This window comes from Gopherus evgoodei, chromosome 10 (genome assembly GCF_007399415.2).
Source record: "Gopherus evgoodei ecotype Sinaloan lineage chromosome 10, rGopEvg1_v1.p, whole genome shotgun sequence".
NCBI lineage: Eukaryota > Metazoa > Chordata > Testudines > Testudinidae > Gopherus > Gopherus evgoodei.
Window position 1 is genome coordinate 83,222,663 of NC_044331.1, and position 26,445 is coordinate 83,249,107.

The 26,445-nt window shown below is 42.0% G+C and overlaps 2 protein-coding genes across 13 annotated transcripts in view; one reads left to right on the top strand and one right to left on the bottom strand.

The window, feature by feature from the left end:
• Positions 1-3,056: 3,056 nt before the first annotated feature.
• ZDHHC4 (zinc finger DHHC-type containing 4) lies at positions 3,057-14,507 on the bottom strand. Of its 7 annotated transcripts, none has more exons than XM_030577001.1 (8): positions 14,485-14,507; positions 13,357-13,488; positions 12,722-12,852; positions 9,191-9,264; positions 7,374-7,552; positions 6,178-6,303; positions 4,903-5,147; positions 3,057-3,537 (listed from the first exon to the last, which is right to left on the bottom strand). In XM_030577001.1, the coding sequence occupies exons 3-8, from the start codon at positions 12,842-12,844 to the stop codon at positions 3,253-3,255; spliced, it is 1,032 nt and encodes a 343-aa protein (XP_030432861.1). In that variant the 5' UTR covers positions 12,845-12,852; positions 13,357-13,488; positions 14,485-14,507; the 3' UTR covers positions 3,057-3,252. The 7 variants fall into 7 exon arrangements, with proteins under 7 accessions (XP_030432861.1, XP_030432858.1, XP_030432857.1 ...); XM_030576998.1 differs by having other exon boundaries at positions 14,460-14,497; XM_030576997.1 differs by lacking the exon at positions 14,485-14,507 and adding an exon at positions 14,393-14,480.
• Positions 9,271-26,445, top strand: part of GRID2IP (Grid2 interacting protein) — a 103,669-nt gene continuing 86,494 nt past the window's right edge. For 5 of the 6 annotated variants that reach the window (XM_030576973.1, XM_030576977.1, XM_030576975.1 and 2 more), the window contains exon 1: positions 9,271-10,607. In XM_030576973.1, coding sequence (XP_030432833.1) covers positions 10,487-10,607 — 121 coding nt within the window. In that variant the 5' untranslated portion in view covers positions 9,271-10,486. Of the gene's footprint in view, positions 10,612-26,445 lie in introns of all 6 variants that reach the window. The other variant, XM_030576979.1, reaches the window with a different exon arrangement.

The following is a 26,445-nucleotide window of genomic DNA, read 5'->3' on the forward strand; positions in this document are numbered from 1 at the left end:
GGAACAGCGAACCATGAACTGTCTCGTGGCCCACCAGCAGATTACCTTGACAGGCTGCCAGTTGCCCACCGCTGCTTTAGAGTCAAGTGTTTTTCACCAGGGCAGGAAACAGACTCAATCAGCACTAACGTTTGCTATTTCAATTGCTTGGGGAGCAGGAGAGAAACTCGTTAAATATATACGGCAACACTTTATAAACTGAAAGTGGTAAACTAGACACTATACATTTTTGTTTTAAAATGGAAATGCCAGTACTATAAAGACCTCTGCCTAGCTTTAAGGTGCAATAAGGACTGACAGTCTTAATTCACACTGTCTAACTTTTTGTACAGCTGCCTCCAATAAAGGAATATCCTTTGCAAAGCATTTACCTCAGGCCATGGGACAGTGGTGTTCTGGTATTTAAGTCAACTTAAATGGAAGATCTGTCTTGCTCCGAGAGAACCAGATTCATAAATAACTGAAGAGTTTCTGGGCAAATTTACAACTGATGAAAGACCATGGTTTCATGCCTTCCAGCCACACTACTCTAATTCTCATAAGGCATAGTAACGTAGGTTTCTATCACAGACAATAGCCTTTTATATAAAGAACTCTTGACAGAATGCATCATATCCTTGCAATGCTCCATAGGTTGCTACTCAGAGCTACTCTTTTCATGTGTGAAGCCATATTGTACATGATTCTTTTGTAACCATATACAGATTTTTACTTGCAGATTGTAAATAGAATACATTTTTTAAAAAATAAAATATTTAAAGTTCTTTATGGTTCTAGTATTTCTTCTCTAGTGAACTGACCACCAGAACCAACATGAAGAATCTCTGAAAAGAGAAGGGGACATTCTCCCCTCTAAATGTACAACTTTAAAAAATCTTCACTGAGGGTAATTTGAACTTGTCTCCAACTTAGTGCTTGAAGTCTGGGTGGCACAATCCCTCATAGCTGTGAGATTTCAAACAAAACTAGGGCTTCAGAAGGCGACCTCCTGTTCTATTCACTCCTCCCCCAGGGTAATTTAGCTTAACGTTCTGGACCCTACAGCCTAGATCCACAATGGTATTTAGACTCCTAACTTCCATTGAGACCCATGGAAGTAAATATTTTTATAAGCTGGGCCTGGGTTCCTTTGTATAACCCTAGCACAACCAAGGGCAGTGTAATCTTCCCCCTACCACTAAGCACCAATTTTAACCAACTGTAATTTGACCTATTATGGCTCCAGGGATTAAAAAGACAAAAACTGGGTTAATAGATTTAAAATGGCATTTAGGCTCTTCCAACTGTACCTGTCATCCTCTCACTGCCACTCAGGGTGAGCTTGGGATGAAGACAATTAAATGAGCCCATCTACCCAGCTTATATCATGCATCAACTCTGCCAGAATTCAAGTCTGAGTTTTACAACATGAATTCCATACTCACTCATTTTGGGACTATGCACTAGTAATGGTGGCTAAGTAGCCACAATTTCAAAGCCTTAGAGAAGGTTTAAAAAAAAAGCATGCATACTTTTTTTTTTTTAAATAGGAAAGTCCTGCATTTACATATGCAAAGCAACTATACCTAATTTCTATCACCACAGTTTTCAAAAAAGTGACTAGTAATTTTCAATGAGCAACTTAGGAAACCTATAGTAGGGCTTGATTTGCAGAGGATGGAAACTCAGCAGTTTCTGAAAATCAGGGCATAGTGTCAGATTGAGGCATTGAAACACCAAGCCTCAGCCTGTGTCACCTCCTGCGTACACATGCATTTCCTATAGGCTCTTCCATTGCAAAAGAGCATTGAAGGGAAGATCCAGGAAACAAAAAGTGCTATTTTGGATGAAATGATGTATCTTTATATATTTTTAAAGTTACTGCTTTATGTAAAAAACAATGAAACTACTTATGTTTACAGGTAGATTATATAGTCAGCATTTCTATTTTTCATTCATGCAAATAGTATCTTTTTCATGACAAGACGACATTAATAGTTTTCACATGACTGTCTTAGCAGGAATACTCTTCATCATGAGGTAGGTTCTGTCACCCATTTAGTATTTCTTTTACTATAGCATCTAGGAGCCCTAGTTAGGAGTGAAGACCTCATGGTTGTAGGTACTTTGTACACACACACAGACTGTCCCTGCTCTAAAAAACTTCCATGATAAACCAGCACCCCTCTTAAGAAATTTTATTCTCATTTTACAGGGCCACATTCTACTTTCTACAAATTATAGATTTGCTTCATAATGGGTATCCATCACAAGTACAGCCAGGGAAACATTCAGCTTAGTAAGCCAAAGGAGACCATTCTCACAGCTTCTGTAAAACCCTCCCATAACCACTGGTGATATGTAAAGAGGATTAACTTTAATTTCATTTGACTTTATGAACTTGAACAACTGACATGGATAGCATCTAAGCAAACACAGAATACAATATTTTCTTAGCCCCTCAAAGATGAGGTGGAAAAGTAGTGTGATCCCAGCCTGAACTTCTGCTCTCTCAACAATCACATAATGCAGCCATACAAGAGCCACTGCCTTCCCAAGGAAGCAAGACCTAGATAATGTATAAATCCAAAAAGAGCTGTATAGCATAGTATAAATATTGGATACATTCACGTAGGTGTGATGAAGCCACACAACAGTAAGATTTAAGACATACTAATTAGTAGAGTCATGATCTGTTCACCTTAAGATACCATGAAATAGCTTCTTTTAAGGACTTGTATATTCATTTGCTAAGACACTTCTATGCAGTTCTTCAAAGGCTTCATTTTCATAGTTACAAAAACATTAGATATAAGATGGAGGTTCCTGCTAAATATGCTTACTATATTTAGTCCTTAACAAACATGCAAGTTGGTTAGCCAATTCAAGTTCAGTATATTTGCTTTAACACTGTTACCCAAAGAACATACTGATAGAAAACCGTTTAAGAAATATTGAGCTACAATGATGTCCAAAGAAGCTATTTTCTAAAGAGGCCTACAAGCCATGGCCTTAGTCCCCAGTGCTAATAACTAGGACATTGATTCTAGAAGTCCGGCAAACACCACAGACAATGATCAGCTTTATAAAAATATATTTTATAATTTAGTCATTTAGAAAAAAAAACAACACCTCTCTTTAGCTACAGCACTTAATGAAAAGCACAGTATCATTTCAAGGGTCCTTGGTGCTGGCAAAAAGCTCTTCATGGAGTTAGATCCTTTGGGAAAAGTTTAAAAATAAATATAGATTTTAAAAGATGTAACTATTTCCTCATGTTGTTTTCTTTTTTTCTGAACTTGTAGGAGGTTTAAAGATTTCCTTTAAATTGACCCAAACTCCTTGAGAATAAACATTTCTGTAAACAATGTGCCTGTCATGGGGTTGCAACGCCTGACAGCAAGAACATTCATATCTTCTAGACTTATACCATTCATTGGATGTTTGGTTAGTCAGGGCCAGGTACAGAGTGAAACAGCAATACGCCCCCAGCACCAGAGATAGGACAATAACAAAACCAAGCATGAAGACAATTCTAGGAAACGTCAGGAACAGGTGCTGCAAAAACAGATAAAACAGTAACTTATTTTAAAAAGTCATAGTGTATAAAGTCCCATTTTAAAACATTTTGATTTCACTCTATTAACCACAGTATAACCCGCTCAGAGATGATGAATCTCATATGAAGCCTTTAGTAAAAGATTTTCAAGAACTTTTTTCCTCACAGAATTTGTTTACAAAGGGACACTCAAGCTTCTGAATTTGCATACTGAACACAGTTGTGTGGGTGACCTACACCATAAAGATAAAAAAATACTGATACTTAATGGTGACATCTAGTCACTTTTAATTTATTGGATTTTGGTGATTTATGGTCAGCTTTAGTGTTAGTTAAGACACTTTTTTGATTAAAATCCCACATAGAGCGATTGTGAAGATACTTCACAAACATGAATTAATGTATCTGAATTCTAGGGTGATAATTTCTCTGTCTGAAATGGAACCTAAGTTGGGATTTGAGAGTTCGCTGACAAAGCTGTTAGTGGCTCAGGGCATGGAAGACAGATGGACTGCCTATCACTTAGCCATGCTTAAGCAGGCTCCAGAAGTGAGAGTCTTCCTTTCTCAGCCAGAAGTATGGTGGCATCAATATCTAGTATGAACATCGCAGTAGTCGGTGGTGTCAAATGAAAAGAAACTCAAACTGATATGAAAACTCACCTTTGTTTAAAGTGTGAGCAACAATACTGGCCAGGACGTACATACGTAAGTACGTACGTGTGTGTACACCCAGAGATCTTAAACCAAGACCTCTCTGGGCCAATAGAAGTTAAACATCTCTTCCAAATGACATCTCAAACAGTAAACAAGGTTGTGAACTACTTTAAAAACATGTTAGTACAGTATATGGTAACTTTCAGAGTAGCAGCCGTGTTAGTCTGAATCTGCAAAAAGAACAGGAGTACTTGTGGGAACTTAGAGACTAACATTTATTTGAGCATAAGCTTTCATGGGCTACAGCCCACTTCTTCAGATGCATAGAATGGAACATATAGTGAAGAGATTATATACACACACACATACAGAGAACATGAAAAGGTAACAGATGTTTACAAGGCTATTTCTATAGAGATCAAAGATTTATACTGAATATAACTGGTTTGGAGATGGAGAGACTGGAAACTGAAGAAACTGCCATTCTAAAATATTTGTAAGTTCCTTGGAATGATTGTGCCTCTAATTAGAACAGCAAAAGTGGGTTCACTACAAGGGGTTCACTATAATGGCTCACTCCCCCCAAAAAAACAACAGAACAGGTGGACCTACTGCAAGGTTCTTAGGAGATGAGACTTAAAGACAACCCCTTTGTTCAGGCTACAAGCCCAGAAGTAGGTTAAAACTCAGACATTACAGTGAGCTTACCTGAATAAGAAAGAGAATCTCAACTGCATGCTCTTGCCCCTGATCATCAATGTAACTTCCAAGCATTATGTTTGATAGCAGCACTACTTGGATTAGAAATGCTGCTGTTATGATTGCAAGGTTTGCAGCCATGGCAGTCAGAGTGAAGAGATAAATGAGAAAAAATCTTGTATTGAAGGCACCAATGCAGTTGTTGACCCAAACACAGTGGTGATCAAAACGATGTACACAGTTGTTACATACACCTGATCAAAAATTAAACATAAGACAACACAATTATTTGGGTTTTAAATGACCAGTGAGATTTTTTTTGTTTTAAATGGAGCTTAGTTTATTTCTCCTGCCCCCTCCCAATGGAAATACAGGAACATGACTAGCATTTGCCATTAAGATATAAGAATAGCCATGTGCGTGCCTGATCACATGTGATTAGTTGAAACGTGCACAGGTGCAGACAGTGTGATTTGTAGGAATATATCCAGATTTCTGATTCCTTCTTAAGGAATCTTTTATGGCCAGAAGACTCATAGGAGATGAGTCAAGGAACATTTGTCAAAGGCCTTTGTTACCATTAATGGTAAATGAAATGTGTCATCCTCTTTCTTTGTTACCACTGTGTGTGGCTTTTAAGGGTTAAGCAAATACAATTGTTTCAGATTACAAATCAGCAAGAGAAACATAATATTTAAAAATTACACAGGGATTAAACCAAAAAACAGTTCCTCTTTTACTCGCCAGCCAAGGCTGGAGCCCAGGGACCTAGGTTTCTCCTGTTAGTGCTACCTAAAGCATCATTTGGAAGGCAGAGCGTACAGTTCCCTGCTTCATTTTAAGTGATAGGGATATCAAATACAGCAAGAGAAACAAAGAATCCTGAGCTCAGGTCTTGGCAGGTAAAAGCTTTTAATTTCACCTTCAGATGTGCAACAGCTTTTCCATGTCAGAATTCAACTTGACTAGCCAGTTTTCCTTTGTATGAAGTAAAATTCCAAAGCTAAGCTAAAAGGCTGCTTTGCAATTTATTCCCTGAAACTAACCAAGATATGGTCTCCAGGCTAATATTCTCAGTAGAGTAGTTTAGAGGCATCATAGATATGTTGCTGATAAACTTAGTTTGAGATCTCCCTGAAAATAACTAGCAATGCCAACAATTCTTTGCAATAATTAAACTGGATAACTAAGTTAAGGTAGGTGAATTGTAACTAGCAGCAAATGAATCTGGTGTAAATTTGTTTTTTTAATATCCTTGACAAGCATAAGGATAAAGACTCTTACTGCAGTGTTTAGATCTGGCTGGCTTTTCCACATTGCATGTAGGACACGTGGTGCTTTTCTGAAACATTACTCCATCGTATGCATAAGCCTTAAGAAATGACTCCTGATTTGATTGTGTTATTGTACCTGTAAGAGAAACAACACTATAGCAGCAAACTTCTCAATCAAAAACTGTTGAATATTTAACACTGTGTGAGGTTGCTCATGCACTTTGAATTTGTCTGTGTGTTGCCAGAATCTCAAAGGGGACAACAGTCTTACGATGACTGTAGTGACTGGAAATAATAGTACAGAAGCCCATGTTTGTGTTACTCCCCATTTTTGGTGTTACACCATCTTTCCAGAGAGAAATATATTCTCATAATACTGAAGTTTCTAACCTGACTCAAACCTCCAAAAACAGAAAAATCAAAGCAAAGGTTATGAAATTTGCTCACCAATGAAATAACAGTGAGATGACATTAGAGCTCTGGAAACCAGATGAAAACCCTACAAATACATCATCTTCCCTGGCTTTTTATCTCCAAAGCCTGGTCAATAAATACATTCCTGGTTTTCAAAACTCTTCCAGGACTTTCTTCACTCTACCCCTCTGTGACTTTGTATGCACCTCTTCCCAGCTCACTCGCTCCTCTAACCAAGCCAAACAGTAGCAACTAACAACAGAGCAGTGATTTGAGGAAGGTTGCAAAGTAAAATTAGTGAGTGACAGAGCCATGAATAAAAACCCAGCTTCTGTTGGGACTCCCAACTCCTTTGATTTAACCACAGTATCTGCTTGTTATACAGAAATACACTGAGTGGTAAACATGAATATTCCTGGCTTTGGAGCGTGTTACTAAAATACACCAAAAGCAATTAGCCCACTTTCTTCCTCATTAAGAGCTAAATATGACAGCATTATTTAAAAAAAAACAATGCACAGCCGTTTTTTTCAGGGCAAGTGCAAAGAGTACATTTCAAAATGTTCATCACTTATTTCAGCACTTCTTATTTGGAGCATTAAAGAAATGAGATTTGTTGGGGACATTTCTTATTTACCATCCAAAGGAACAAATTATCAATCAGAAAAGATGACAGACACAGCATTTCTGGGCAATTACATGATACCTTGGGTGATGGAAGAAAGCACCAGATCAAAACCAAAATGACAATTGCCCACGAAATGCAACAATTCAAAATAAATATGAACTTACCAGGGTTGGTCACAGAGCACAGAATGAAAAATCCCATATTCACAGCCAGCAACAAATACGGCAGCAGAAGGTAATGAATGCTGAACTCCATCTCTTTGCAGTAGCCAAATACTTCCCAAGTGTATTCACCATAAACTGCCACTTGCAAGGCTAAGTGCAGGACAATGAACAGACAACTTCTGTAATGAAAAGGGAAGAGGACAGGACAGCTAATTCACAATCAGTGCTCTAAACACAAGACAAGCATCATTCAGAGGTGACATTTCAGCAGCAAAGGGCTTTCTCATGCTCAAGAAGAGCTGCTACCGGGCTCATGGTCAAACTAACTTCTCTAACTGGGATTCCCTATTGATAGCACACAGCCTAGCCAAAATTTCCAACTCCCAATATTTTTATGTCTTTGAGGGGTTCTTTAAATAAATCTCAGTCTCAATCAAAATGGACCCTCACAGGCACAAAAGTGTGCCACAAGAACAGGCTGATTCTTAGACAACACTTTGGTGCTGACAGAGAGTCACCCTGATCCCATGAACTGCTTTGAAAGCATTGAACAAAATATTAAAGTAAAATTGACCAATTTGGCAGCCGTAAGAGAAAGGATGCAGCACTATGAACAAGAGAGCAGCATACTGGGAGGTTAGCGATGGCAAACACTAATTCACATCTAAAAGCCTTCTGCATATCATATTAGGTGGACCATTTAAACTGAGTCAGTGTGCCATTTGCCCTGCATTTAGGTGCTCAGATACATCTTGCTGAATCTGTGCCTCAAATTCAGTGCACTTATGTAGGAGGGGGAGGAATTACTGTGGATTAAGGGAAAGATGTGTCTATTAATTAAATTTCACTGTTCCAAAAGTAATTTCAGACTCACAGACTTTAAGGTCAGAAGGGACCATTATGATGATCTAGTCTGACGTCCTGTACAATGCAGGCCACAGCATCTCACCCACCCACTCCTGTAACAAACCCCCAACCTCTGGCGGAGTTACTGACATCCTCAAATTGTGGTTTAAAGACCTCAAGGTACAGAGAATCCTCCAGCAAGAGACCCGTGCCCCACACTGCAGAGGAAGGCGAAAAACCCCCAGGGCCTCTGCCACTCTGCCTGGGAAGAAAATTCCTTCCCGACCCTAAATATGGCGATCAGTTAAACCCTGAGCATGTGGGCAAGACTCACCAGCCAGTACCCAGGAAAGGATTCTCTGTAGTAACTCAAATCCCACCCCATCTAACATCCTATCACAAACTATCGGGCATATTTACCTGCTAATAATCAAAGATCAATTAATAGCCAAAATTAGGCTATCCTATCACACCATCCCCTCCAAAAACTTATCAAGCTTAGTCTTGAAGCCAGCTGTGTCTGGATGAACACCTATATTACTCATTTTATAGCCTTAGTAAACCACATATTGCTATAGCCTGAATTCTCAGTTACAGAAAAAACGCTCTATTCTATTGTTCTTATACTACCTTTATCACCACAGTTTCTGAGCACCTTCCAGTAAATCATTAAGTGATGTGACTAACATCTGCCCATGTGGTTCATTCTTTCAAAACTATGGAGCTACTCTATGTAAAATTTGCTTAAATATTTTAGGACATCCATTCTCTCAACAGCAAGCAAGGAAGAGAGAACAGAATAGCTAACTTTAAGGAGGATCTGTAGTCCCACACAAACATCTTTGGCAAAGAGGGAGACACCTCTAAGAGCAATCTCTCACAGCTTTGTTGGTACCAGTGGGAGACTGCCATCAGTAATGATCAGAAACAGTTCAGGAAAAGGATGTCAAAGAAAAAAAGAAGTGTGCTACCGTGTGTGGAAGAGCCTGTGAAGCACCCTCTGTATTGCTCTTTGAAGCTGTCTTGGGATTACAAATGAAGATACCTAGATCAAATCAAGATACCAATCTGAACTGAAAATCACTTTTTCATCTTTGTGGCAAAAAATTCAAACAAAAATAATATTTCTATAGCACTTTCCATCTGAGGATTTCAAAGTACATTACAAACATTAGTTCACTAAAGTCTCCTAATTCCTCTGAAGTGGATACTGTTATAGCCACCTGTTTTCCGGGGGAGGAGAGAACTGATGCACAGAGGGCCAGTTTTTTAATAGGTATTTAGGCACCTAAAAATGCTGATGGGGTGTTCAAAAGCACCTAATTTTTTTTTTTACCCCAGATCTTACCAATTCTGGGAAATTTTAAAGATCAGCTGTTTGAATTATTTGTGATTAAAAAAAATTAAGGCATTTTGTTTTGTTTAAAAGGAAAAAGCACCTTTAGGCTGAGAATATGCAAGGAAAGTTTTAGCCCAAAAGAAGAACTTTGACGGAGTTGAGTGAGTGAAACCAAAGGGACTTATAACGAAAGTCAAGAAGCGACCAGGAAGGGTGTGATGTTGAGAATATCAGGTTTGATAGCTTCATGTTTTTCTAATGGTCAATTCAAAAACTGCCATAAACAATGAAGGAAAAAATCTCTGTTTTCATTCAGTGACATGATTAGCACACTCATTGCTGTGGAACTGTCTCCATCTGCCAGGGAGATGATGATTTATCTCTATAGCAACACACCTCTCTACCAATGGTGCAAAAAGCACAGCAGCAAAGCAGAATCACGGGGGGGAGGGAGAGGAATTGCATTAAGGCCTTTAATCTTACATGTGACAAGATCACAAGCCAGACAACTCAGGCAGGTTTGGGAGGGATGGTACATATTCCACTTTTAACAAGTGTGCCTCATACAACAAGATAGTTCAGGGAAAATTTGTAAAAAACAGGAGTCTATATGCTGCTGTTAGAGGGGCATTAGAAATTATTAGATATAAAAAGAAACCGCTTATGCAACTTTCAGAATCTGACTTTAAATTAACCGTATGAAAATGTGTTTACTATCCTCCAACTATCATTGCATCCAAGAGAGGACAGAAGAAAATATCCCATTTTCCCCCTCATGTAAAAACTAAGGTGGCATAAGAAGCTTGTGCGTTTCAGAGGGCTCCCCAGCCAGGCACACCACTGAAGTAAACAGCATTCAAGTTAAACCAAAGCAAAAAAGGCTCTTAAAAATGTTGCCTTTCCCTGTTATGGAAGCAAGATGATATGAATGTGGAAAGAACTGCATACAGAAGCCAACCATTTTGCTCCAATGAACACTGGCAGCATGAAAAAGAGAACAGTGGGATGGACGCTGACCTGCCAGAGAGCTAGAAATAGCTATGGTGTGTGTAAGTAAGTCATTTTATATTGTTCAAAATCCACTTCTTGAGGTGCTTAAAATAATACAACCAGTCATACCTTCAACAAACTGGTGCGTTTATGCATTTTGGACTACAGTCAGAAACCAACTCATTTTTTTAAAGATACAGTTTATACATAAAACCTCCTTTAAAGTTACTCTGTAATTGTTTAACATTGATATTTTCACATTTTATTTCTTTGGCAAAATGTGAGTACTTCTTTTACATCATAAATGGTATTTGTAATATCTAGTTTGTTGCATAACAGCACAGAGATATTTTAAGTAATGAAAAAATACGATCAACAATTTGCCCAGCTCCCTTTACTTGCAAACAAAGTCACGTGACTAATGTTAAACATGTCTAGTTACTTCACTGACTTTTCAGATTTTTCATTCTCCTTTCCCTGCTTATAGTACTGTGCTATTTCTTTCCATTTAGACAGATTTATTTAAGGAATATTTGTTTATTCTTGTTCTTATTTGCAAAGAAAACATGATTTTTTAAAAATCTCCTTTTAAAGAAAAATGCCTCATATAACTAAAGTTCTTCATTCTCCTTATTGGTTAGCATATTCTAGCAAATAACATTACATACACAGTACTGAGCAGCATTTTTAAAATAAATTTTATTAAAATTGCAGTTGGGTATGACCCATTTGCTATATTCTCTCAACTAAAACAGCCCTACAATTATTTTCATGTGAATTACAAATACTGTAAATATGGCAACTCAGGTTTCTTGTTTATTTCTTTAAGGCTAATTATTTTGCAGTGCTGTTGAACAAGTGTAATTTTTATATTACAGAACAGCACGTTCTGTTCTTACACCATACAATGGTTATTCCACGCAGCAACCACATTAGTTTCAACTACATTTTGTGGTGCATTCAGAGCCCTGGGAACCCTTCATTTATCTACTGAGCAGGTTCAGCACAGTTTGCTGTAACACAAGCCTCCCTGTCAGTGTGCCTCACCCTGAAGCAGAGGAACTCCCAAGACAAAGTGAGGGGGGAATACAGTCTCCACGGCCCACTCAGATTTTGGTGTGTCTGCTGAGACTGATTACATGCCATCTGTGAACTGGAGAGTGACCTCATTTCAGATAGGTCATTTAGACTTTTTGTCACCACGAGCTGGGCTACCAGCTTTGTGCATCACTGTATGCAAGATGACTGACAGATGAAAGACATTGTATCTAATTAGAGGGGTATTCATATGGCATCACAGAAATGTCCATAGTAGGTCTCAAAATCGTTAAACTGCTACCAAAATTCCTTGAAAAAAAAAAATCAACATACCAAGGAATACAGAAGTGGTTACATGGAATAGATTCTATCCCAGTGCTCCACTCTCTTCATGCAGAAGACAACTGGAGGATCCACTAGCAGCCAATTTTCCCTTGTTCTTCTCCCACATCTCCAGCCTCTTTCTGACCCCAGCCACAACACTCTGCTATCTATCAGTGGGCCTCCTTACATCATCATTGCTCAAGAAAACCACACCAATTCTGCTAAGAGCAGGCCCACAACCAGCAGAGGATAGGCCAGGATTGCCCCCCGAACAAATAAGAAGCAGGCACTTTTCTGTTTTCAGAGCACTATGTGATATACATAAGTGTAAGAAACATGTTTAAATCCATACAAATTATGATCCTTTTCAGAAATTTAAGTGTGGTGCATAACACAGCCAGGAGCAGCGCCAGGGTATTTGGCGCTCTAGGCAGGGGTCCTTCCGCACTCCCGGTTGTTGGCGGCAAGGGGGGAGGGTGTCGTTCCGCGGCTCCCGGTCTTTGGGGCACTTTGGTGGTGGGTCCCGGAGTGAGTGAAGGACCCGCCGAATTACCACCGAAGACCCAGAGCGCGGAAGGACCCCCTGCCGCCGAATTGCCGCCGAGGGTGGCAAAATGCCCCCCCCCCAATCCTAGTGCCCTAGGCGACCGCCTAGGTCGCCTAAATGGAAGCGCCGGCCCTGAAGCCAGCCAGTTGCAGAGAGACAAAGCTGAAAACCGAAGGCTCAGTTTGTGCTGGCTGCACTCATACGCAAAACTGGGGAGACATGACCACAACATCATATGAATATGACCAATATTAGACTCCTTACCTGAGTTATACAACTGAGGCCTCTTGCAGGAAATCTCTGTTTCCTTCCTGAATAGATGCAGACTAGAACAACACTAGCCAGAACTAATAGCAGATAAATTATGAAGAGAGCCAAAAAGTCCATCTAGAGTCCTGCAACAAAAAAAAGCAGCTTATTGGTGCTGCCTGCTGCTGTGTGTACCTAGCCTCTACGCGCTGTATCTAGGATTACAAAGCGGCACATTATTTATCAAAACATTTCTAAACAGTAACCAATTCTGATGGAAACAAGTCCTGAAAATCTCCACAAATACTCTGGCATGGCTCAGAGTGAGGTAAAGAATCTAGTTCAAAACATTATTTATGTATTTCTATAGCGCTCTAATAGTGCGCATAAAGCACTTTAGAAACATCTACAGCCAGAACAAGGAGCCGCCTCTGAATTCCGTAACTGGCATCAGTCCCTTTAGGGCAGTAATAATCCATTTGCTATTTACACACAGCCCAGCATAATAGGGCTCAATGCAGACTGGGGCCAATGGATGCTACTGTAATAAACAGCAGCAGCAGGGGAAACTCAGAACTCTGAAGTCTAGACAAATACATTGATTTTCATCTTTGTTTTAAAATGTACTCATCTGCATTTATTACTCCTACCTTGTGTCCTGTTTATTTGTTGTATCCACCTGTTGTTGCTTGTCTTTTACTTGGACTGTAAGTTATTGGGGGCTGGAACATCTTTTTGTTATGTTTCTATAATGCCTAGCACAATGGAGCCCCGAGTGGGATCTATAGGAGATATCACCATGTAAGTAATAGCAATAATCTGTCATTCGAAAAAATCTACAGATATTCTAGATTTCAAAAAACAACAGCATTTCAGTTCCCTTTTAATTCCAGAAAGCAAAGGCAGAGTTGCACCAAGCTCTGTTGAAAGCCGAATGACCCCTGCAGTTTTGTACCACACTGACAAGCCATCACTTCTACATTTTTAAGTCTCACGGATGTTTCTACACGGAGGTTTGTGGGACTTCCAACGAATACATGCGCTCAGGTCCCTACCATGCTAGACCCGTTTACTGCTCCACCAAACCCCAGCCATTGCACCAGCCACACTCGAAAGGCTTTTCTGCCCCAGGGCCCGAGCCTGCAAACAGCTACACGCCGGAGTATCTGATCAGGCCATTGGGATCAACGCGAGAGTCCCGGGCCGGGCCGGGCGTACCCACTCGTGTTCCCGTGGACAGCTCTCCCGCGGCGAGCACCGGCGCGCTCATAACCCCGCCCCCCTGCGAACCCCCACCCCGGGAGCGGCACTGCGGGGCTTGGCTTAACCCCCTTCCCAGCGAGATAAGCCCAGCAGCGTCCCCACGGCAGCGCCAGCGACCGGGCTCGGCAGCCCCGCCCCGGGCTCGGGGCCTGGCGGGCAGGCGCTGGACATGTCGGGGCTGGCAGGGCGGGACACACCGCGGTCCCAGGGGCTCCGGGCCGGAGCGAGCCCAGGGGGCGCAGCCCCTGAGCCGGGGCCCGGCCCCTCAGAAGCGGCTGGGCCTAGCCCGGCGGTGAGGGAGGCCGCCGGCGGGAGCGCCTCACCGCCAGCTTCCCGCCGCGCCCTCCAGGTCTGGCTAATCGAGCGCCGAGAACCCGGCTGCTCGGGAATCCTTTAGCCACAGAGGGGTCGTTGCCTAGTAACCTTCAGGCTCCAGGCCCCGCCCCTCGCTGGGACGATTCTGGGGGAGGCAGAGCTCGAGTTATAGGACCTCTAAGAATTCCGCCATGACTGACCCGTACGAGACCGGAAGTTCCGGTTACTAAGACGTTATGCAACCGGAAGTTCTGTCAGCCCAACCGGAAGTTCGTTGCTGCTGACCCAAAGACATTGCAGCAGTGGCTGCCACCAACCAAGTTTAATTTGTCCCTGTCTGTCCAAACTGCCCAGGGAGTGGGTCTTGTCATGGCATGCGGTGCGAGGACATCGCTAGCCTCACACTGTCCTGTAGGATGATGTGGTGATGCGGGTGCACTACCCACTGTATGATGTCACAGCCCCCATCTGCCACTTGGTGCATGATGTCACAACCTAATCTGCTACTGCCTGATGCTGCGAGTTTGTTGCCACTGCTGCATGATGCCAGTCTTCAAATCGCTGCCACTGCGTCAACAGGCCGCTCCCTAGCAGAAGGAAGCTGTTTTGTTAGAACTCGCAAGGTGCCATGTTATCATAAGAAGGATACAGGCATACCAGGTGTTGGAACTAGGGGTGCTGCCACACCCCCTGGCTTTAAGTAGTTATCAACCCAAATACATGGTTTCCACCTTCAGCACCCCCACTATAAAAATTATTTCAGCACCCCCGGACACAGGGATAAGTCATCATGCAGGGATGCTGCATCAACATATCTGAAATGCAGGAGGCTGTAACTGTCTCAGAGGCTGGATGCAGGAGGCTAAGCCCTGTGAAATTTGAGACCGGCCCACAAATTTAAATCTGAATGGAAAAATTGGACAGAGGCTGCATCCAGTAGGATGGAAGTGACTTCTGAGAAGAGAGACCAAGACTGTCATGTACTTTAAGATATAAAGACAGTTATTCTCAGTTTCTAAGCACCTTGCCACTAATTATAAACAAAATAACATAGCAATAAAACAGCAAAAAATTGGCAGCCAACAATAACAACAACAAGAATGATCAAAGAGGAGGTACAATCTGGAAAATTAAAAATACATTTATTTATTGAAGGAAAAAAACCAAATTATCCAGTCTGACCAGAAAACCTTGATCTGAGGCATGCATCTGCTTCATCCCCACATTCCTGGAATACCTGTTCCAGCACTGCACTGTGTAATAATGGCATTCAGGACAAGTTATTTCCTTGGGTCTAAAGAAGAGCAGGGTGTAAACTCAAAAGGTTGTTTCTCTCATCAACAGAAGTTGGTCCCATAAAATATATTACCTCACAGAACCTGTGTCTCTAATAACCTGGGACCAACACAGTTATAACACCAGGGCATGTTACTTATAGTTCAGTGGAACTGGAAATTGTAGAGAAGCCCTGCAAAATGGTAGGTTAATAATCCAGTTAGTGAACTGGTTGGTAATGATGCTGTGATTTATAACCTAATAATGTCCCTTTAAGCATTCAAAGTCCAGAACTGAGATCTCTTTGGCTGCAATTTATTACTAGTGCAATGGCAAAGCCCAAGTATTTTCCCCAAATCAACCTTCCTGCTGTTGGAAGCTCTCCCCAATTCCCACTTGTTGTGCACAGCTCATGAGAACTAGACAATAAGAGCTGCCATACTGGGTCAGACCAATGGTCCAATTAGCCCAGCATCCTGTCTCTGACAGTGAGTATGGCTTCCAGGAAGTGTACAGAATATGGCAATTATGGAGTGACCCACCCATGCCTTTCACTCCAAGTACTGCCTATGTGATTGTCAAGAAAACCTTCAGAGAATCCTAGATATATGCACTTCCTACTTGATCCACTTCTTTGCTTGCAGAAACCCTCACACATCACACCTGGTGTGGGCTTCCTGCTTCATCTACCTACTGCTCCTGCCAGAAACCCTCCCAGATCCCACAACACTTGTCTCCCAACTGCTGAAAAGCCTCTCTAATCTATCTCCTGGCCTGTGCTTTCTATTTTACCTACTTTCCCTCAGCCAGAAACTTGCCCTAACCCCCTGGATGTGTACTGTCTTTCTGACCCACTTCTCTGCTCCTGGTTCCAACCCCTAGATGGGTAGAGTGGCAGCCAGGAGTACATGTGTGGGGAAAAAGCAACAAAGAGTCCTGTGGCACCTTATAGACCAGGAGTTCTCAGACTGGGGTCGGGACATTTCCAGGGGTTACGAGGTTATTACATGGGAGTCACAAGCTGTCAGCCTCCACCCCAAAGCCCGCTTTGCCTCCCACATTTATAATAGTGTTAAATATATTAAAAAGTGTTTTTAATTTATAAGGGGGGGGGGTTGCACTCAGAGGCTTACTATGTGAAATAAGTCACCAGTACAAAAGTTTGAAAACCACTGTTATAGACTAACAGATATAATGTGCCACTGGACTCTTTGTAGCTTTTTACAGATCCAGACTAACACGACTACCCCTCTGATGTGTGGGGAAGAGTTTCTGAAAGGGAAATAAGGGTTTTTTGTCATGGGAGGAGGCAAGATCAACAGTTGGGGTTGATGAGTCAAGGATCTTTGAGGCAGGGGAAAAGGAAGGGATGAAGACTCCCCCAGTGTAATTTATCACTAAGGTTTAATGAGAGGAAAGGTAGACAAATATAAGAAGAGTGCAGCAGCCATCCACATATAACAAGAATCATGAGACAGGGTTATGAGAGGCTGCAAAGATTACAGCTGGTTGTTGTAATTGGATAAGCCTCTAGCATTGAGACTCTCCTAATAACCCCCTTTCAGATGGCTCAGGCTGGTTTTGGAGCCGGGGCACCCTGACTCCTAACTATCTGCTTAATACTGACTCCATTTGTGTTATTTCTTTTTGTGGAACATAATGAGAATGGCTGCTGAGAGGTTAAACCAAGACAAGGCCAGAAAGTGACTGGAGCTGCCCTTGTCCAGCTGACATAAGCAGTAGAGAGAGTTCCGCTCCCAACACATACCTGTGTTTCCTTCCTTTGAACTAAGAATCTGAGATAATTAAATGTTAATTCTAGGCCTTTAAGGAGTCATTGGTGCCCTGGAGAGAAAGCAGAATCCAGCCTAGTGCAGAATGAAGTTTAATGTAGGAGGAAAGCCTTATTTTTAAAGGAAAAATGCCTCTCTATAGTCTCTTCTTAGATCTCAGAATACAAAGTGTACAGTGCTCATTTTATACTATTATTTTAATTATAAATACTTGCACTGTAAAAATGATAAAAAAAACAGTATTTTTCAATTCACCTTATACAAGTACCATAATGCAATCTCTTTGTCCTGAAAGTGCAATTTACAAATATAGATTTTTTTTGTTACACAACTGCAATCAAAAACATAATAATGTAAAACTTTAGAGCCCACAAGTCCATGGAGTCTTACTTCTTATTCAGCCAATCACAAAGACAAACAAGTTTGTTCCCATTTACAGGTGGTAATGCTGCCTGCTTCTTATTTACAGTGTCATCTGAAAGTGAAAAGAGGCATTCACATGGCACTTTGGTAGCCGGCATTGCAAGGTATTTACGTGCCAGAAATGCTAAAAATTCATATGCTTTGGCCACCATCGAGAGGACCTGCTTCCGTGCTGATGATGCTTGTTAAAAAAAGCATGTGTTAATTAAATTAGCGACTGAATTCCTTGAGGGAGAATTGTATGTCTCCTGCTCTGCTTTATCCACATTCTGCCATATATTTCATGTTCTAGCAGTCTTGGATGATGACCCAGCACATGTTGTTCATTTTAGGAACACTTTCACAGCAGATTTGACAAAACACAAAGAAGATACCAATGTGAGATTTCTAAAGCTAGCTACAGCAATAAGAATCTAAAGTGCCTTCTAAAATCTGAGAGGGATGAGGTGTGGAGCATGCTTTCAAAAGTCTTAAAAGAGCAACGCTCAGATGTAGAAATTTAAAAGAGCAACGCTCAGAAACCAAACCACCAAAAAAAGAAAATCAATCTTCTGCAGGTGGCATCTACCCAGATGATGAAAATGAATGTGTGTCAGTCCGCACTGCTTTGGATTGTTATCAAGCAGAACCCGTCATCAAATGGAAACATATCTCTGGAATGGTGGTTGAAGCATGAAGGGACATATGAATCTTTAGCACATCTGGAATGTAAATATCTTGCGACGCTGGCTACAACAGTGCCATGCGAATGCCTGTTCTCACTTTCAGGTGACATTGTAAGCACTGCAGGACGTGGGCAGCATTATCTCCTGAAACTGTAAACAAACTTGTTTGTCTGAGCAATTGGTTGAACAAAAACTAGGACCGAGTGGACTTGTAGGCTCTAAAATTTTAAACTGTTTTGTTTTTGAACGCTGTTTTTTTTTGTACATAATTCTACATTTGTACGTTAAATTTTCATGATAAAGAGATTGCGCTATAGTACTCATATTAGGTAAATTAAAAATACTTTCTTTATTTTTTACAGTGCAAATATTTGTAGTAAAAAATAAATATAAATTGAGCACTGTACACTTTGTATTCTGTGTTGTAACTGAAATCAATATTTGAAAATGTAGAAAACATCCAAAAATATTTAAAGAAATGGTATTTTTATTATTTAACAGTGCGATTAATCACACGATTAATCATGATTCATTTTTTTAATTGCTTGACAACCCTAATTGTGATTAATTTTTTTCAATAGTGCGATTAATCACGATAAATTTTTTTAGTTGCTTGACAGCCCTATTGTAAATACATGTTTGGGTCTCAGATTCTCAAAGATTCCCATTGAATTTCCTTCTGATCACTGTGCACTGCTAGATGGATCCAGAAAGCTGAGATCACCTGGAAATGCTGAGACCCAGGAGGAAAGATTGTGTGTAACACAGATATATAGTATGTGCATTCTTTGCGTTTGTTGAAAAAGTAGCATAGAATTCATCTGATTTGTTGCCTCCACTTTCCTGCAGCTTTCTTAGGAGAAACATTTTCTTAAGCAAATAACCCTTTGGCTTCTGTAGGAGCTATGAGATATATCTCCACTGGTTGTACAGTGCTTCTGCAGTCACCAAAGTGTTGTATCTGCTGTACACCCATGGAGTTAAAACAGGGATGAATTTAATTCACTGTTTAAGGGGAGCAGCATCTTCCCGTGCAAATAAATTGGAGGTTGTTTCCTAAATTCTCCCCTGGTTTACATCTATCTAAGGTTTAAACTGGTTAAAGTTTTAAGAGGCTGAGAATTTTCTTCTTGTTCCAAGCTTGGTGACACTATTAGCTGAAATCGCTCCTGTGCCTTCCCGGCACACTTTGTACTCCTGTTCTCCAGAAAGCTCTTTAGGTCGGCTTGCTGATGAATGGCCTATTAGGTTACTGTACTCAGATAGAATTTGCCATAGAAACTCAGGTAGTTGTCACCAGCGTGTAACTGATCCAAAAGCTTTGAAGCTGTTGCGATGGTCTTGTCCGGTAATTTTCCTTATTCCAATCTGCTACTGGCTAGACCCTGTGAAGAAGAGGTAAGCCTTGCATGGGCTGCTTTCATACTGAGAGTAAAATAATTTTTCTAGTCAGGGAGAGCTTCAGAATGCCGGAAGGTAATTTTGGGGGGCAATGGAAACCAGTTCACTGGTAAATTCCTGACAAGGAAAGTGCCAAAGTAAAACTGGAGGAGACAGAAAATGCAGCAAAAATATTAGTTTTAGGGCATCGCCTATCCCAAAGTGTAACCCAAAGGTCTGGTGTGGTGTCCTGTAGGCTACAATGCAGCCCACAGTCATTTTGTTCCTGTTATCATAGAGGGAGGACAAAGCTAAGGAACCACAGGTTCTTACTGCTGGTGGATACAAGCAACCAGCAAGTTTTGTTCATTGATTCAAGTGCAAGAAGATGTTCTGGGTGTGTGTATTTCCTTGTGATTTTATTTGTATGTACAGTTTAGGCCTGGCCCTTGCTCCCCTGAAGAGTTACTAATGGGACCCTTGGTTGGGCATGGTTCAGGAGCCTTGGTTTAAGTCTAATTTAGGTTGTAAGATCCTCGGGGCAGAGACTGCAAAGTGCCATGCACTGCTATAGAGCTGGCTAAATAAATAGGAATAATTGTAGGAATACCGCAGAGCCACCAAGGCTGCATGCTGGCACAGATGCAGCAGCTTGATATTATTTTTAGGACTCTCAGATTAAAAAAAGTCACCTGCTAAATATAATAATATTAGGATGAGTTTGAATCTGAAGTAGATAAAGATAATTTAATCCAAAGGCTGTGCTGAGCAGTCACCGCATACCAGGCTGTCTCATCCACAAGTTTGGATGATGGTCTGTTAGGAAACAAAATAAGTCTTCTTTCTGATCCAGAGTTTTAGCCTTTAGCTCAGAGATCCCTGGCTATTACTAATTCCTGTGGAAGCTCTGTTTGCAGACCAAAGGCCGGAGTTCAGTGTCAAGCCCGTGTCTGGTGCTTTAAATTACCCAGTTACATTGAACATTTATTGACAAAGGAGACAAAGGTTTTTTGACATGCTGAAAAAGAAAATCCATCACAATTAATGACCTTCATTCATATTGAGTGGTTTAATAGCTAAAGAAATTTTCTCCAAGAATTCCTGTTTTTATTTCTGTGTCACCACCAGAGGGCAGTGAATACACCAGCTGGTGCTCCAAGTCAAGATTTTTTTTACCAGCTGAAACAAAACAAATTTTCTGTTATGGACTTTTTTAAAAGGAGGTCCTACAAATCAAAGAGGCTTTCCTCTTGCAATCCCAGTGTATTTTGGTCTTTTCTCTCTATTCTGCAGGTATCTGGATGAACATGGTAAGACTATTTGGTTTTGTTGTTTACATAAGAGCTGTCACCAGGTGCTGTTCTTCATAGTCTTACTAAGGCCAATTATAAGCTATAAGGGTTTCTAGCTCTTTCCTAATCAATGACACCCATGCCATGTTAACTAGACATGCTGCAGGTGCCTGACAAACATTGGGGTGTCTCTGATCGTACTGGTGCAGAAGTGGGAGCAGTTCTGTACTAGAAATTTTTCCTTTATTTTTGCTATTGTGTGATTTTGGTGGTGATGAAGGTGAGGAGCTGGAAGAGCTAAGCATATGGAGGAGAGATGCTGTGCAAACTCCTGCTCACAACTCTGCCAGTGTGTCTCAGTCCTGAACTGGATCATCCCCTGCTACTTCAGCCATTGGGTCCTGCCTTCAACTCTGCCAGTGAACTTCAATCCTAACCTGCAGCCCCCAGTGTTAATCCAGTCATGAGTCCTCACAACTCTGCAAATTAACCTCAGTTCAGACCTGCAGCACCCATGACTATTGGAGATTTAGTCAAGTATTCCCTGTGAGTTCTACCCAGGCACCCCAATTCTGCTTTCTAGCACCTTATTTTATACTAGACCTGGGTTCCTCAATTTCCATTCATTTCTGCCAGGATACTGGTCTGCAACACACTTTGCTGTTTCAGCCGCTGCCTCAGTTTCTTCAGAGCAGAGACTGACAGTTTGCTGAACTGTGCTAAATAGTGTACTTTGTGATGTGAGCAAATGCCAATCGGGAACTAGGCTGAGACGCCCCTTCCCCACAGCTCTTCACATCTGTGATCTTCCCATAGCTCAGCATTTCTACAATGACCTAGATCCCTGATCAGCTTCCTCCATTCCCTGATCAAGAGAAGTTAAATTTGCACCTGGTAATATGGCAGCCAGTGTAGGAATCAGCAGAAAACTGGGTGGGATTATGGAAGGGGAGAGTAAGGGGCACAGTAGAAATGCATAGACAGACCACACTGCTAGAGGACAGCAGGAATGTACATTGGCCAGTTAGCAGAGTGAGAAGTCAGTCATTAGCCTTTGATGTTAAATGCTGCCTTGTCCTGCTCTAGGCATCCTGCAGCAGTGACAATATTTAATGTAGAAGGAAGAGTGTAGTTAGGAAGTAAACACACAGACAATCCTCCAGGAGATAAAGCTGCTGTTTGCTGCTGATTTTCTGTGCCTGGCCAGAGACTGAAGAGACTGAAGCTGCATTAAAATGGATTAGGGGCACATGTGCAGTGTTGTTGTTGCCGTGGCGGTCCCAGGATATTAGAGAGACAACATGAGTGAGGTCGTATCTTTTATTGGACCAACTTCTGTTGGTGAGAGAGACCAGCTTTTGAGCTTACGCAGACCTCTTCTTGAGTTCTGGGAAATGTATACAGTGTCCCAGGTAAATACAAGGTTGCACATATCACAGAAACCAGGAAGGACCAGAATCAGTAGGAACTCCAGCCATTAGCTAGAAATAAGTGAGACTTCTCAGATTGGGCAAAATGATTGGCATGAAGTATAGCTCATGGAATGCCAGGAGGAATTGGTCCTGAGGTGATGCACTATGACACTGCCTATGGAAGGAGAGGGCTGTTTGAGTGGGCTGCTGCACAGCTGGAGCTTTCAATGGCCACAAGATATCGAGAATTTCATCTCAAGACGTACACAACTGGTGAAGAGTAGACAGATGTGTGGGAATCTTACATCTTCCTCTGAGACATATGGTACTGGCCACTGTTGGAGACAGGATAGTGGACTAGATGGACTTTGGGTCTGATCTAGTCTGGCAATCCCTGTATTCACTAAATTATGAGTGGAATTGTTCACTATTCTGAGCAATTTTATTCCCCTGCATGTAGACAGCTCTGCTCAAAAATGGGTTGTTTTTTGGTTTGATAACAGGGCCTAATTTTGCACCCCCAAATACATCAGAGGAAGAAAATATTTTTGGAAAAACATGTCTTCTTGAGTTCCAAATGAGAAAAAATCTTCCTATTCTGAACAGCTTCATGTTTGTTGTGAATATTTTGTACACTTTATTGCAGTCAGTCACACATCTGAAAAGATCAAATATTATCCCTCCTGATTAAGGATGTAGAAATGCTTACTGACTGAATGGGGCAAATTTTCAGATAAGCCTCAACACATCCTCTAAAATTAGAACATAAGAATGGCCGTACTGGATCAGACCAAAGATCTATCTACTTCAGTATCCTGTATTCCAACAGTGGCCAATGCCAGGTGCCCCAGAGGGAATGAACAGAACAGGTAATCATCAAGTGATTCATCCCCTGTTGCCCATTCCCAGCTTCTGGCAAACAGAGGCTAGGGATACCATCCCTGCCCATCCTGGCTAATAGCCATTGATGGACCTATCCTCCATGAATTTATCTAGTTCTTTTTTGAACTCTGTTATAGTCTTGGCCTTCACAACATCCTCTGGCAAAGAGTTCCACAGGTTAACTGTGGACTGTGTGAAGAAATACTTCCTTTTGTTTGTTTTAAACTTGCTGCTTATTAATTTCATTTGGTGGCCCCCTAGTTCTTGTGTTATGAGAAGGAGTAAATAACACTTCCTTATTTACTTTCTCCACACCAGAATTAGTAGGGCAGTTTTTACTCTTAGGTATTTGTATGCACAATTTTTCATGCTTAATATTTGCATGAGCAAAAAAGTAAAGTATTTATGTTCAGGCTGCATTTGTGTGTTCAGAGTGAGTAGTCAGACATCTAACTACCTGACAGGTACACAAGTATAACTTGCTCGCACATAGTATTTTGTATATGCAGAATGTTCCACGTGAAAAATTGTACATGCATAAACTTGGGCTGTGTGTACATCTGTGTGTCTGTGAACCCCAATGAGGCAGGGAAGACAGGGTTTGCTGGGAATTCTGTGAGAGAACCTAAGCTGTCTGGGTCTCTAGTCCCATTTCCAGATTTGAGAGGTTCAGATACTTTCCACATAAACATCTCTTTGGGCTGCTTTTCTTGTTCAAATTTCCAGTGTCTGTGCTTCGCAGCCCATCGCTATTTCTGTTTCCCTTTGGTTTTGCATTTGTGTAGATGAGGGCAAAAGTAACAGTAAAAGCACACACATGTTTATACTGGGAAGTGTTCGGCTCCTTGTGCATATGATGGGTAAACTGATTTGTTGTAAAAGTAATGATTGCTGTGGAATCAAGAAAGAGAAGGTGAGAGGGGACGGATGCTTATGAATGTTAGAGCAGCAACACATTTATGGCCATTAACACATACAATTAGAGATGGAAAAGACCTACAGAGCATCACAACCACCAGAGCAAGGTAGGATTGTTGCCCCATGGTGTCCTCTCCAAGGCTTTATCCTGTCAAGTTTCAAGTTTCACAAGTAATGGGGGGTCTCACCAGTTCCCTTGGGAGACTATTCCAGTCCCTTCTGGATGTCACCATTGGGCAGTTTCTCCTGATATTCAGCCCACATTGGCACATAAAACAGAAGAAAGTCCTGCTGTGTGGTTCCTAATGGGATGTAATATCCCTCCCACAGATTTCTACCCCAGGCCCCAGCTCCTGCTGGTGGCACAGCAGGAGGCATAATCCCTTAAAATCTTTTAGCTTGCTAAGCCCAGGAATCCTGAAATGCTGAGGAAGCAAAGGAGAAAATCAGAAGACAGCAGTTTAATATTCAGTCCATGTTATCTCACATTTCTCTGCCTTTCTGGCCCTCTGTGTCCAACTCTCTCAGCCATTCCAAGCCAGGAGAATGGCTACTAGTTTCTTTGCATGGGGGGCCGAGTATGAATAGGAAGTAGGAAACACAGTTCTGAATACACTCTTTAGCCTAGATCACGGCAGTCATCCGAGTGAGGTGCTTTTCGGTGTGTCAGATATGTATCGGTGCATTTCTACTCAGCACAATATCCCTGATTTTCTCCCCAGCACAGCTGGTTGCAGGACCAGGCCAGGCCAGTGATTCTGGTCATTCTCTAGCTCTGTATTTGTGCTGCTTTGACATCCCATAGTTGTCTATTTTGATTTGCTAGTGTGGGTAGTAGACAGGGCTGGTGCAACCCATTAGGCGACCTAGGCAGTTGCCTAGGGCACTAGCATTTGGGGGGTGGCATTTCGGGTCCTTCAGCGACGACCGCGGTGGCCAGATCTTCGGCCGCCCTGGTCGTCATCAGCATTTAGGTGGAGGGACCTGGGGCAAAGGGGCGCAGGGAGGGCCACCTGTAGCAAGTAAGGGGGGAGGCGGCACTCAGGGGAACTCCCCACCCAAGCTCACTTCTGCTCCACCTTCTCCCTTGAGCACGCCGCCCCGCTTTGCTTCTCTCACTCCCAGGCTTGGGAGGCAAGAGAAGTGGAGCAGCGACGGCATGCTTGGGGAGGAGGCGGAGCAGAGGTGAGCTGGGGCAGGGAGCTGCCCCACGGTTTCCCCGGGCTGGGAGGAGCTGCTGCAGAGGAGTGCCTCAGAGCTGGTGGGGGGAGCTGCTGCAGGGGTGTGTGCCTCAGGGCGGAGGATGGGGAGCTGCCCCAGGGGATGTGCCTTAGGGCAGAGGGCTGCCACAAACTGCCCTAGGGGGTTTGCCTTAGGGTGAAGGGCTGCCACAGAGCTCGGGGGTGGGGGGTGCAAGATGGAAGTTTCGCCTAGGTCTTGAAACATCCTTGCACCCGCCCTGGTAGTAGATTTCCCTGCTTGGGCTCTAATCCATTTTAACTCCTTTCAAATTCTAATTCCACTTATAGGTCTTCAGTCTCAGGTCAGTGTGAGACAAAGCCATTACTAACACTGTAATCAGTCTGCAGTTCTCTTTGGGGTGACAGTGAGATTAAACAGAGTAAGAAAAATATGCATGAAGCTAACACGCAGCATCATGAGGGGAACTTCTTCTGTTCTAAGGAGACTGGAAGGTCATTTTAGTGGCAGTTTGTTGTGGTAGTGAGTGGGGAAAAATGAAATCCTGCTAGAATTAATATCTCTTTATACAGCTGATCTCAACACTTTCACCACTAAGGTGCCTTACATAAGTGTTTAGCCAGTTCAATCACTATTGTGGGCCTTAAGGGAAAAAAAAATAGCGTATAGGCTATTCTTCCCCAGTGAAGTGCACCTTGAATGCTGGATTGTGGATATAGCAGCTGATCAGACCTGACTGTCTGAAGGAGTAAAAAGAATTTGTGTGGATCAGTGGTATGTGCTTCTGAAGGAAACGGATGAGAATGAAGACAGTCCTGAAACCTCAGGAGGACAAACATGCCCTTTGTGAGAGCCTGGCTGGCCTGCCTCCGAGGGTCACAGATTTCTGTAAGTCTTTTCTCATATCACAGATTCATAGAA

Bases quoted from the DNA above. Each gene is read 5' to 3' on its own strand.
- ZDHHC4 (XM_030577001.1), bottom strand. From the start codon at position 12,844: ATGGACTTTTTGGCTCTCTTCATAATTTATCTGCTATTAGTTCTGGCT. The intron at 6,304-7,373 runs GTAAGTTCATAT...TTTCTCTTACAG, and splicing joins GTGCTCTGTGACCAACCCTG to GTACAATAACACAATCAAAT. The intron at 5,148-6,177 runs GTAAGAGTCTTT...ATTTTTGATCAG, and splicing joins AGCCAGATCTAAACACTGCA to GTGTATGTAACAACTGTGTA.